The sequence below is a fragment of the Chionomys nivalis genome, chromosome 16, assembly GCF_950005125.1.
Source record: "Chionomys nivalis chromosome 16, mChiNiv1.1, whole genome shotgun sequence".
In the NCBI taxonomy this organism is placed as follows: domain Eukaryota; kingdom Metazoa; phylum Chordata; class Mammalia; order Rodentia; family Cricetidae; genus Chionomys; species Chionomys nivalis.
The window spans coordinates 14,576,124-14,589,348 of record NC_080101.1 but is presented as its reverse complement, the minus strand read 5'-3'; the positions used below and the strand labels follow the sequence as shown (position 1 = coordinate 14,589,348).

Here is a 13,225-nt window from a genome sequence, read left to right as displayed (position 1 = left end):
CTCAGAGGCAGGCAAAAAGTAATGATAATAGTAATAAAATAAATAAATAACACACCTCTGAACCTTTCTAAAATAAGAAGACAAAAGCATAAATATATATAGACTTATAGATAGAGCTCTTAATATGTTGTTTTCCATGTAACACAAATTCTGGCTAATTCTGCTATCCAGAAAATTTAATTCTACTAGTAATTAAGAAAAATGCCCATAAATATGTACTTTTTTATATACTAATTAAAAACTGAAATTTTTTTCAAAGAAAAAATTGCATTCACAGTATAAATTTGATAAAAAGCATCCATCTCCCTTCAGCTTGTTTCATGAAGAACTGCATTTAAAGAGAACAAAGGAGTGTTGAAGTTGTACTGGCAACTCACCATGTTGATTGTCTCCATCATGGGAGAGGACTTGGCAGCACTGAGGCGAGCACTGTCCATTGCAGCCTGAAGAGCACAAACTCAAGTCACTCAACACATTCAATTAGTTATGAATTAGCCACATAAACTCCAATTAAGGGTCATTTCCAAACTAAAGGCTTTTAAATAAATAATCAATAATGAAATCAAGTGAAAGTAATTCTAGTATCTTTTGACCTCACTTAACAATTTAACTGTACAAACAAACAAAAAAAAAAACAGAAACAGCTAATTATTCAGACACTTGTAAAAGGGGGGTTGAATTTGATAGAGTTTCTGATCAATGTTTAAATCATAGATGGATTTTACAAGCAAAATAACATTTCAGTTAAGCAAGACTATTAAACATTAACATTGGGCGGAAGATGACTAGTAGGCTTCTGTAAATCATATTCATTCTGGGAAAGGTGTACCAGCCTAATGATGAAATGTCTAAAGCAGTTCTCGTATCCATACATATTAAAATTCTGATCTAGTGATTAAAGCCTGTAACCTTTCAAAAAAAAAAAACCAATTTAACTGTACAGTTGACATCTCCCTAAAGATCAGAAATCCAGACAACAGTTAGAAACAAAATACATGGGCTGGTGGTACGCCTTACCAGTACACTGTATGCTCAGCATGCATATAGGCCCTGGGATCAATTCCTAGTACTGCCAAAAATCAACTCATGCATTCACTTATTAACATATAGCTACAGCTCTAATCAAGTCACTCAGCCTTCTTGGGTCTCAAGTTCTCTATCCACTCAAAAAGAGAATACACTGAATTTCTACACAATGTCTAAAAGGTTGTCTAAGCAAAAACACAAAACAGCATGTGTTTGTATAATCCATTTAATTCTTTAACTTTATAATGTGGATTTGTATCCACAAAGATATTTTAATAAAAATTACGCTAGGGGCAATCATGATCCAGAGAAAAAGAAGGCATGCAAAAGTGACTTGCTAAGGCTTGCAGAGCATGTACAGAATTTATGTACCCTAGTTCTTAATACCTAGTAAACATTTTTAGGAAGTAGCAAACCTACCACTAAAGAGGAAAGAATGACATGGAAACAGCCCTCTGCCACAGACTTGGATCTGAGGGGGCCACAATAGACTAGGCGGTCACCCCAGTGCCAGAGGTACCATCACACTAAGTACTGTCCAAGGTGTCGAGGCGCCGGCATGGGAGAGAAAAAAGGCAACAGCTCTGTGCCATCCCTTTTGCCTGGGTGTGACCCAACCAAGAGCCCTAGCACTGTGTGACTGGGCACCATGGTGGTGAGAGAGTACAGAGTGGGGAGGTGGAAGAGAGAGAGAGAGAGAGGCTCCGGAGAGGTGAGGGTGGTGAGGAACGGGCTGATGTGAACGGCTAGCTGGCTATTCGAGTTCAGAGAGATGTCTGGGCAGGACTATGACCAAGGACCAGATCTTAATCTGGGGCCCTGGGGCAGTCCCAGGGGCCAGTGCCGATGTCTGTGGATCCTGTTATCACTGGGGACTGTGCAGGAGCCTGTGGTCTGGGCAGCCACCTAGGGCCACATTGGTCTTCAGGGGCCATGCTGCGTGGAGGCCATGACGACAACCTGGCCTAGGATGCTGTGGAGGACCATGCCTGGGTCTGTGTTGATGTCCCTAGCCCATGTTGCTGCCAGGGTCCAGGTGGATGCCTGGGGTCTTGGCCACAACTTGTGACCATTTTGGTATCTGAGGGCTGTGTTGCTGCTGGGGTCAGGTCAATTTGGGTGGTCAAGACTATCAACTGGAGCCATGGTATGGTCTGGACCAGGACTGTGGCTGAGGGCCATGTGTGAGTCTGTGGCCCTGGTGCACCCAGAATCTGTGATGATGCCTGTGGCGTCTGAAACCTCCAAAGACCATGCCAATGCAGGGGACCTAGGCTGCCACCTGGGGCCATGTTGGTGTCTGATGGCCATGTGCTGTGGGGGGCCATACTGGTCTGGGTCATGGTTACCATCTGGACCCATTGTGACATTCAGGCCTGAGCTGCTACCTAGGACCATGTCTAAATTCATGGTTCTACCACACCCAGGGTCTGCATTGATGTCCAAGGCCCAAGATTCCACCAAATGTCCCGGATTTGGTCCATAACCTGTGGCCATGGGGGCATTCAAGAGCTATGCTGCCACTAGGGGCATCCTGATCTAAGTGGTCTATGCTGTCACCAGGGGCTACAATGTCCTCCAGAACAGGGCTGCTGCAGAGGACTATGGCCCTACAGTGGACAGAGTCTGAGTTGATGTCCAGGGCTCCTGTTGTCTTTGAAGCCATGCTGAATGGGTGGCCAGTGCTGTCACCTGGAGTCATGAAAATGTCCTGGCAGTGACTGCTGCCTAGGACCATGTCTGGGTCTATAGTCCTGCAGTGGCCAGGGTCTATTCATGGCTCCAGTTGCCAGTGAGGGCTCTGTGGATGCCCATTGTCTGGTCAGCCACCTGGGGATCATGCTGCTGCCAGAATGCCACACTGATATGAGTGGCCTATGCTGCCACTGGGGTTGTGGTGTGTCCGGCCCCAAGCTGTTGCCCAAGGATCATGTCTAGGTCTGCAATCCTGCTATTGATAAGGTCTGTGGTGATATCCATGGACTGTGTTAGCATGGAGATCATTGGAACCATGCTGTGTTGAGCCAGCCCACTCAGGGGAGAGCTTGCCCCCACATTCAGGAAAGATGGTCCCACCACTCACCACAGGCATGCACCTCACCTGGAAGCACACTATAGCTAACTCTGGTGTCAGAGATACTAGGTGAACTGACTGTGAGGGTGTGAGAGCAGGAGAGCTGATCCCATCCATACCCACCCTCATGTCCACTACAGCAATCTGGAGAGAGGGTCTTGCACCTTGCCTAGGCAAAACAGTAGAGCTGGCCCTGGCGGTAGGGCCCAAGACAAGAGAACTGGCCTACTCCTTGCTGGAGGTGCACTGGGTGAGCTAGCAGAGGCAGTGCTGGACACCTTGTCTGGGTAGTGACACTGAGGGAAAGCTAGCAACCTGACCAACCCAGCTACCACCCAGAACCAGGACCAGGGCTATGAGATGGCCCACCTCAACATCCACTGAATCTATGAACTGCTGGAGCATGTGAAGGAGATGAATCTACAGATCCAAAACAACAGGATCTTCATGACACAGGACAACAACAGGAGCTCCAGTGAGAACCCATAATCGGTGCTATAGCATAAACCAGAGTCCTGAAGCCAGACCAATTACTCGTGGCAATGAGCACTTGCAAGAAAACATGAAAAGTAAACTGTGTATCTCAATGGCCACACTACAGCTTCCACAACAACGGCTTCCACGACAAGATTCTTTTTTTGTTTGTTTGGTTGGTTTTTGTTTTTTCTTTTAAGTTTGGTTTTGATTAGGGAGAGAAGGTGCAAAGGCAGAAGGCAGATGCAAGGAGATGGGGAGATAAGTGGGATCAGAATGTGAAATCCACAAAAAATCAATAAAAAAATTTTTAGAAAAAAAAGAGAAAAAAACACCAATAAGAGGCAAATGAAAAAATTTTTAGTGATTATGCAAATTAAGATTGAAATAATGAACTGAGAGAAAACGCTGACATTACATATCACATAGGCCTGACAGTCCTAGTAAACAAACACAAACGTGAAGGGAAAATAATCCACAGCCCACCCATAAAATTCTGCTAGAGCCGGGCGGTGGTGGCGCACGCCTTTAATCCCAGCACTCAGGAGGCAGAGGCAGGCGGATCTCTGTGAGTTTGAGACCAGCCTGTTCTACAGAGCTAGTTCCAGGACAGGCTCCAAAGCCACAGAGAAACCCTATCTCGAAAAACCAAAAAAAAAAAAAAAAAAAAATTCTGCTCAGATAAGTGTTAGCCACCCATAGGCCAGCCTGGGCATGTGGTCCATTATGATGAGCAAATAAATGGTGGAGAATTGGGAAAGAAAGAGAAGTGGAGTGGTTCATGTGCTGTGGAAAAAGGCAGAACAGAAGAAATGAAGGTGGTGAGGAACAGGCTGATGTGGAAAGCCTACTTGCTATTTGGGACCATGGTGACAAGTGGGCCCAGGCTGTTGCCAAGGGCTATGTCTGGGCCCATGGTCCTACCACAGCCAGGATCTATGTGGACATCCACACAGAAGCACAGGTCTTGTCAGTGTCTGAGGATCATGGTGCTGCCGAGCCAAGCTGATCTAAGTGGTTTGTACTGCTATCCAGGGCTCTGGTGTCACCTCTAGGCCTGGACTGCTGCTGAAGGCCATGTCTGGGTCTATGGTCCAGTTTTACTAGAGTCTGCGTTAATGCCTGAGGCTTTTGTCACCTCAGGGGGCCATAGGAACCATGTGTGATGAAATCAAAGGGCCATGCTGAGCCAGCCCCATCCTTCGCTGGCTCTAGGAAAGCTGGCCCTGCCTCTTGCTGCACACTGCAGCAAGAGAGCTGACCCCACACTCAGGAGATGGCCTCAGTCCTCACCCTGATCCTGACGGCATGGGTATACGGTAGCTGGCTCTGCCCCCTCGCCTGAGACAGGCAGCCCCAATGGCCCATACAGACAAGCTCAGCTACCACCCAAGCCCATAGCCAGGCCTTGGGTTGACCCACCCTAACATTTATGCCATCTAGGACTGCTGGAGCTGGTGAAGGGACCAGTCCTGTGGAATGATAACCACAGGATGCCCATGACTTGGGGTGGCCTCAGGATATACCAGAGGAGTTTTGGCAAGGTGATGGTGTGCCAGAAACCAGAGGCCTTGAACCAGACCAATGACTCATTTGCAATGAACATTTGCTAGTAAAGCTGACTGGACAAAGGGGTCTACTATGTGACATGCCACTCCAGTACCACCAGAATAAAGGAAGACATGTTGGACAGACAGGAAAGATGGAGGAACAAAGAGGATTTTGCTTTTTGTTTTGGTTTTGGTTTGTTTGCTTGCTTTTTTTTTCTTTTAATTTTCTTTTGGGGGATGTTGAAGCGGTGAGGGGAAGATATGGGAGACTAGGAGATAAGTGTAATTAGGGTACATTATATGAAAATCCCAAAGAATAAAGAAATTATGCTTTAAAAAAAAGGAGGGTGGAGAGAGGAAACTAGGCATAGAATAAAATACAATTCATAGAAGTATGTAAATAGTTAATGGAATTAGGGATTAAAAGTTTGTTACTTTAAGTACGGGGAGAGACAAGCACATGTGATTATACACACTAACAAAGGCCAGGGTTACAGGTTATAAAATGCCCAATGTCGGTTCTAGGAACTGAACTCCAGTTCTCTACAAGAGCAGCCTAATTGCTATGATATCTCTCTAGCCCAAAAGTTAGGGATTTAGCTCAGTAGATACAGTGCTCCAAGCATAAGGTCTAAGTTGGACACCAAGGTGGAGGGGATAATAAGAAGGCTGCAGCTAAGAGAGTATAAAAAGATAATGGACAATGTCTATAAAAGAAAAATTAAAAATATAAAAGTAAGGATCTTGCTTATAAGGCTGATACTACTCAATTTTTCAATAAGGAAGAGGGGATATAACCTTTATTATAAAATCTCCCTACAAAAATAAAACTACCTGACTTTAGTATAAATGAATTAAAAAAAATAAAATAAAATATAAACAGACGTTATCACTATTAAATTAAAACGCAGTTATACAATAGTCAAACTCTGATTTTGTTTTTTGTTTTTTTTTTTTTGATTTTGTTTTTAAATTGACTATCTAGAGGCTTTGTAGCCTATGACTATGAAAGAATTTTTAAAAGCTGCAGGAAACTGTTCAGTGGAAACCTCTAGGGGATTGCTTTCTACCCTTCCAGGCTGATTTCATTTTTCCTCAATAAATGTGTCATATACAACTTTTAAAAAATAACTAATCAAAAACAAAGCAGAAAAATTTTAGACCAAAGTCTCCCCCTAAATGTAATCCATTCCCTAAAAAATATAAAAGTAATTTTTAAACTGTTAAAATTATGTTAATAAGTTGTCAATTTTAGCTGAATGGTGGTGGTGCACTTGGGAGATAGAGAGAGATGGATCTCTGAGTTAGTGGCCAGCCTAGTCATAGAGTGAGTTCCAGGACAGCCAGGGCTACACAGCCAGGGCTATACAGAGAAACCCTGACTGACTAGGGGGGTGAGGGGGGATTGTCAATTTTTATCTAACAAGAACATATGAGACAGACAGGGCCTTCTCCATTTAAAATAAAAATCTAAAAGTCCAACAAAGAACCCCATTGCATGTAATGTGTAAGAGAAGGCATCAGCAGCTACAGTTTGTCTATGGACGGGGCGGATCTGAACACTCACACTAACACACTCACCTTTTCTTGCTCCGTGGCACGGAGACTCAGATAATTGAGAACTTGAGGCTCCAACACACTTAAGGACTCTAGCAGCGCTGGGATGAGTTTGGGTGCATGTGGTTTCAACATGGCTCCTGCACTTTTGCTGATCTTCACAAGGGTGTTAATGCTAGACACACAAAAGGCAAAATCTGAGTCTTCTGACCACATATAAGAAGTCCTACAATCTAACGATGAGGATGTTCTGTCGTTGCATCAGGCATATAGTCATATGGTCAAAGCCTGATCCAGGCCACTAGGAAGTAGGGTTCTGGTCACGACTGAACCCAGGTCTCCTGGCACTTAAAAAAATTACAAATACTTTTCAGTAAGCACACATAAAACATAAAGAGGCCCAAGATGAAATTCCTTGACCTCTTTATCTATTTCAACAATTAATAACAAAGGCCAATTTTAGTTAATCTGTAATTTCTTCATACATTTAAGCACCATTTTCCCTTTGCTGTTTTATTACTTTAAGCTAATAAAATTTCACTATGTATTTCTACAAGTACTTTATCCCAATCATAACATTTTTATACTTCTAAAAATACTAATAACTTATTCTCATCTAAAATCCAAATTTTTGATTGTTCCAGAAATTTTCAGGAGCTGACTGTGGTGAATGCCCATAAATTCCAGCAGCTGGGAGACTGAGATGGTGGCCGAGAGCTCGAGGCCAGCCTTGGCTACATAACAAAACTTTTCACGTTTTTTTGTTTTTTTTTCCCCAAGACAGGGTTTCTCTATAGCTTTGGAACCTGTCCTGGACCTAGCTCTTATAGACCAGGCTGGTCTTGAACTCAGAGATCTGATGGCCTCTACCCCCGAGTGCTGGAATTAAAGGTGTGCTAACTTGATTCTTCAAACTTTTTAACAGTCCCATCCTTTCTCTTTCTCTCATTTGACCACTGATAATATTCTAGTTTTGTTAACATATTTCCTAAGGCTAACCAAGAAAATGGTCAACTATTTTAAAAATAAGCTTATGCCAGTAATGCCAACGTTAGGACATATGAGTCAGAAGGATCACTAATTTGAGGTCAGGCTGGGTTGCATATAGCAAATACAGGGCCTAAGTAAGCTACATGAATAGACTCTGCCTCCCAAACAACCAAGGCTCTTCCACAAGCACTGCTGTCTGCATCTTATCCCACCGCATCAGGCGTGCCATTTTACACTATTAGAGTCACCACTGGGCTCAAGTTCTGACAGCCTGAACCATCATTAAGTTCCACACCTGCCTTTTAGGCAGTAGGTTTAGGTACAATTAACAATCATCACATAGATTAGTTTAGTAAGGACAGCAAAACAGTTGGTTACACCCAACAAGCCAGCCCCTGAGGACCTGTGGTGTAACAGGAAAATGTGCTTCCTAACTTAGGAAAGGGGCCAATGACAATAGAATATATGCAACTCAGAATGCTAGTTGAAATCAAGCTCCCCATGAAATATGACTATAAAAATACTATGACTCACATCCTTTCACAAATGCTTGGGTTATCTCAATGATTCTCCTCAGTCTATTTTCCGTATTTTTAGGAATTTGACATTCAAGAAAACACATTTTCTACAGACTGGATAGAAACTAAATAATTCTAATACATTCACTTCAACCAAACCACACCTGAGGGCTCGGACTTCCGTCACAGGACTCATCATTCCTTTGTCCAGAAGGCAGGGCAGGAGGACAGCAATGGTTCTCTGGCCAGCTGCTCCTTTGGCAGGGTCACACATTTTCACACAAACCTCACATACAAAGAGCATGGACATTAGTGAAGCTGGCCTCTCGACTATTACAGCATTTCTCTGACAGTGCTTTTTAAGGTCTCTATTAGAAATAAAGTGAAAGTGAGTCTACTTTCTATGCCACTGTGGGGGTTGGAGGGAGACAGAAGAATGACCAAACTGGCTTCTAAAGATCTGCCATATCTAAACAGAAAATCTGATAATATAGTTTATTCTCTAATGTTTTACTTTCTGATTTGTATAATGAAGAACAAAGGAGTTGAAGGTGTGATCTGGTAAAGAACACAAACCTAGACATGAAGGGCACCTGGATTTAAAACTTATTTTTTTACTACTTAGTAATGTGATCAATGACAAGGCTTACACAATTAAAATGTAAATTACAAAAGTAATTCCAAATGGCAGACTATTTAGTTTCAAAAAGGCTTACCAACCTTATAAATTTGGGAAAGATATTAAAATAAAGACATTTATTGCTTCATTTAAGAGAGTAATGTGTTCTTCAGGGTCAAAGAAAAAGTATACCTCATGTAGATGTCTCATTATTTAAAGAAAGCAGAGGTATATTGTGCTCAAGAAACACTACCTTTAGTGTTACAGAACGCACTTTTTTATTCACTGTAAGAGCAATAAACTATACAAACCAATTACAAGGCAACATTACGTCCTATGACAAAAAATAAATAAAGCAATGTGAAGTGTATGGTGAGTCCTGCCCTACTCTAACCCCACTGTGAGATGAGTATTCTCACCTTGCTCAGAGTTTTCAGAGCTAGTTCCGCTGCTTTCCGTACAGACTCCTAAAAATGAGAAAAGTCTGGCATTATCATATTAGACAGTATTCATTCTTCTCTACTCTATAATGGGTAATTAACTACCTTAATCCTAATACAAAATAGCAAAACATAACTTTCAGTAACAGGTTTAAGTATATAGTATTTCATTAGGTTTTTTGAGCATTAAGGAACATATATTGCTTATCTATTTTTGCCCACACAAAAATGTAGTCATTAACTACAACAGTCCAAAAGTAAAATGTAGTATAAAATACACAAAAATCTCTGAAGATTCTAAAAGAATTAACATTTTTTAATGAATAAAGCAACACAAAAAACAAGCCTAGTGGTCTAATGTTAAGGATGTCAAAATATTTCAAAATGTAAATGATCCAGTACTTTAGTTGGATCTTGATCATCCTCAAAAGGTTTATGTACTAAAGGCTGGGTCCCCAGAAGGGCACTACTACGACCTCCTCAGAGATAGGGGAAGAAAGCATAGTTCACTGAAAACAAACCCTTGAAAGAGATTATGGGGCCGCAGACTCTTCCTCTTTTCCTTCGCTTTGTTCACTATCCCAAGTAAATGTTTTTTACTCAGACTCTGACCTGATAGACTGCCTTGTCATAGGTCCAAACAGAGTCCATCTATGAGAAATAATAACCTCCTAATTAGCTAAACCATTTCCCCTTCATAAATTATCTCAGCTTTATAGTAATATGAAGCAAGAAAATATGTAAGAAAACTGAGATATTTTTTCATTAATCACATTATTTAGAAATAAATGCCTAATTTTTCAAACTTAATCATACAAATTACTTCCAAATGGGTATTTGCTCCTAATCCAACAGCATCATGAGATTTCTACTGAAAAAGGCATGCTGTAGCCACCTCCTTTAAGTCACTTCAGTTTAGACCTAAATAAAGATACTCAAACTTGTAAATTAACATATACATCAAAGCTAAACTTTGGAGATAAAACTATGGTTTCCTAAAACTGTCTACACAGGGAATTTTGAAATATATGCATTTAAAAAATCTATAGTGTATTTTAATGATTCCAGTTTAAATTAATCTATATATAAATGTAGATTTCTATAATACCTTAATATCATCTTGTACTCTAAAAAGTGTTTCCCACATTTCTGGAAGTTTGTCAATGACGTCATCTAAAGGTCTTCCTCTCAATAAATCATTCAAAGCTAAACAGCTGAAAATAAAAACTTGATTTCAAATATATGTTCAAGCAAGTCCAAGTTTTTACTACCAAATAGTTATACCAGACAATAATACAAACTCCATCCATATTTCTAGTCCTAACCTCTTGCCCCAAGACAATTATAATTATTCCAGTATTGCCTCACATGTATCACATAGGACACAAATCACTAAGTGACAATTCCTACAACTATATAATTCAATCCCTTTGAATGATACACCAATACACTATTTTTAACTCACTTATGTGCTCTTAAATGTTGCACCTATCACCAAGCATGTAAGAGGCATCAAATGTATACAAACTGCATATACAAAGAAATTCTACCCTATAAAGTCATGAAATAATACAATTTGATGTCTACAGTTTAACAAGTGATCCACAGATTCATTAACTTCATATTTATAAAAGGTAATTTAGGCAAATCATCCAGTAGAGTTCAAGAAGTTAAAGAAAAAAAAAATTCAACTAAAAATTGGTGGTTTTAACTTAATTCTTGTTATACCATGTAAAAAATAAAAACCCTTAGAAATACGAAGGGGAACTTTCCAGCTCTATTTAGCTAGTCTAATTTTCTAAGTGGTACCTGGATTCTCGAACACGCCACATGTTGCTGGTAAGGTTTTTAATCAAATCTTGAAGAATTTCTTTCAAATACTTATCCACCTAAAGAAAGCAAAAGATAAAATGAAAAATGTAAAATCCAACAATCAAATTATTTACCTCTCAACAACACTGATCATTTTTTTTATTAAAGTGTCCCTAGGCCTCTCAGCCTATAAATCTCTCAGCACTTTGCAAGCACTCTAAAATGTAAACACAGATGATCCTTTTCCATAGTACATGAGAATAAAATCTAATCTCTTAGGCTTTATACCACACAACCCACTGTGACTCATCTTGTCATACAGGTATCTTGTCTGGCCTTACTTTTGTAGCTTGGCACATACTACTTCTGCAATCCTCTTCCATGTCCAACTTGAGTAACTCCTATTTGGTCATGGAGATTCAGAGTAGCCACCACTCAGAAAAGTTCAACCTACCAACTCTCTTCCATGTTCCCACAGCACCTTCTTAAGGTAAACCAAATCAGACAAGTCATTATTATACTGTGCTATTACACTGGAGACCTCAAATGACAAGATGGTATCTCTGTACCTTGAAGTTTTGTTTTTTGGTTTTTTTGCAAAAGTAAGTATAATAATGGTTCAGAAGGTTAAGTGAGTTTGATCTAAGCTTAGGTAATAATAAATTAATAGTAGACTCAGTTGTCACACCAACAGATCTAAGGACTCTAAACTTTTTCACCTGTAGTTTTGTTATACTCACTTACATATTAGATGATCAAATCAGAGAAAAACTCACCTAAAAGTAAATGAACAGATAGCTTTCCATATATCCCCTGCTGTATATTCCATAGGTGTCTCATCACAATAGTTCACTTACTATTGTGGTTCAATAGTTCACTTACTCAAAGATCATGCCCAAATCTCAAGAGCCAAGGCCTGTAACCCAAACATATCTGTAACTCCCATTATCCTATTAAGTCTTAGTTGACCCAGATGCACCATATCCTATCCTAGAGCTAATAGAATTCAATGAACCGTCAAAGTTGAATGCTCAAGTACCAACAACCATGAGTGGGAATATACTCTGTGTCGTACGTAAGAAAGAGAACTACAGCATGTTTCAGGTCTTGTAAGATATGAGAACAGAGAAGAATGGTGATAACAAATTGATGGTAGACTCAGTTGGAACAATAAACTGGAAGCTGAAAGTAGTTGTGCACCCCTGTAACCTAAGTTATTCTGGAGGCTGAGGCAAGAAGCACAAAAGTTAAAGACCCCGTTTGAATCAGATCAAGATCTTGTATCAAAATAAGTACTTTTTAAAGAGGTCTTGAGAAATACTATCAGTGGCAGAGCACTTACCTAGCATGCAAGAGCCAGAGTTCAAACTCCAGTATTGGAACCAAAAAAATGTGAACTAAAAATCCATTTAATAATTTTAAACAAAATTCAATTTGCAATTTTAAGAATTACTTTAAATTATCTACTATGTAGATAAATTAAAACAGGGCAAAGAAAGAAAAAAAGATGATGATGATGATCTATTCATCAGGGAAGAATCAGGGACCAGAGTGGATTCAAGGAACAATTGATGATAAAAATAGATTCAACAGAAACTGCAACTAAAATCAACGTGGGATGGGGGAAGGGTATGAGACACAGACAAAAGAAGAAGGTGAGAGCAAGTCTGCTGGCTTGCACACATAAATGAATAGTGAGAGTAAAGAAGAAAAGGTCTAGTTTTCTTTTCAGCTCTTTCCAGGACATATTACAGTTATAGTACATATAAATAACAGACAAGTGAGGACATCAAGCAGGCACTAAGATTTGTAAATATGGATGGAGTACATGTCCTATCTGAGCCAGTACAGAACTGAGAACAGAATGCTTGTTTGCCTAGGACTTAGTAAAAAGAAAGCCAATAGGACAACAATATTCAGAGGCAGTTCCTGAAAACCTTTCAAATCTGAAAGGAGGATAGAACAGTAAAAGGTCAGATGACAGAAGCAAGAAAAACAATATATGTCAACTGACTATTTTGTTTGTCTGTCTTTCCAACTAAAGTAACTCTTTAAGCATAGATTTGTGACCCATTCCCCATGGCATCAGTGATCCTTGTTAACATATAATATAACATGTGTGAATATACTGTCATTCTTTTAACCATCTATCCACCCAATGAACT

The 13,225-nt window shown here is 40.2% G+C and overlaps 1 protein-coding gene across 4 annotated transcripts in view; it reads right to left on the bottom strand.

Annotated features, from left to right (window-relative positions):
• The window catches only part of Ecpas (Ecm29 proteasome adaptor and scaffold), a 125,273-nt gene that overhangs the window by 20,537 nt on the left and 91,511 nt on the right, over nucleotides 1-13,225 (bottom strand). For all 4 annotated transcript variants that reach the window (XM_057790331.1, XM_057790330.1, XM_057790327.1 and 1 more), the window contains 6 exons: nucleotides 11,058-11,137; nucleotides 10,357-10,462; nucleotides 9,228-9,275; nucleotides 8,354-8,475; nucleotides 6,706-6,856; nucleotides 378-443 (listed from right to left, as the gene is read on the bottom strand). In XM_057790331.1, coding sequence (XP_057646314.1) covers nucleotides 378-443; nucleotides 6,706-6,856; nucleotides 8,354-8,475; nucleotides 9,228-9,275; nucleotides 10,357-10,462; nucleotides 11,058-11,137 — 573 coding nt within the window. The remainder of the gene's footprint in view (nucleotides 1-377; nucleotides 444-6,705; nucleotides 6,857-8,353; nucleotides 8,476-9,227; nucleotides 9,276-10,356; nucleotides 10,463-11,057; nucleotides 11,138-13,225) is intronic.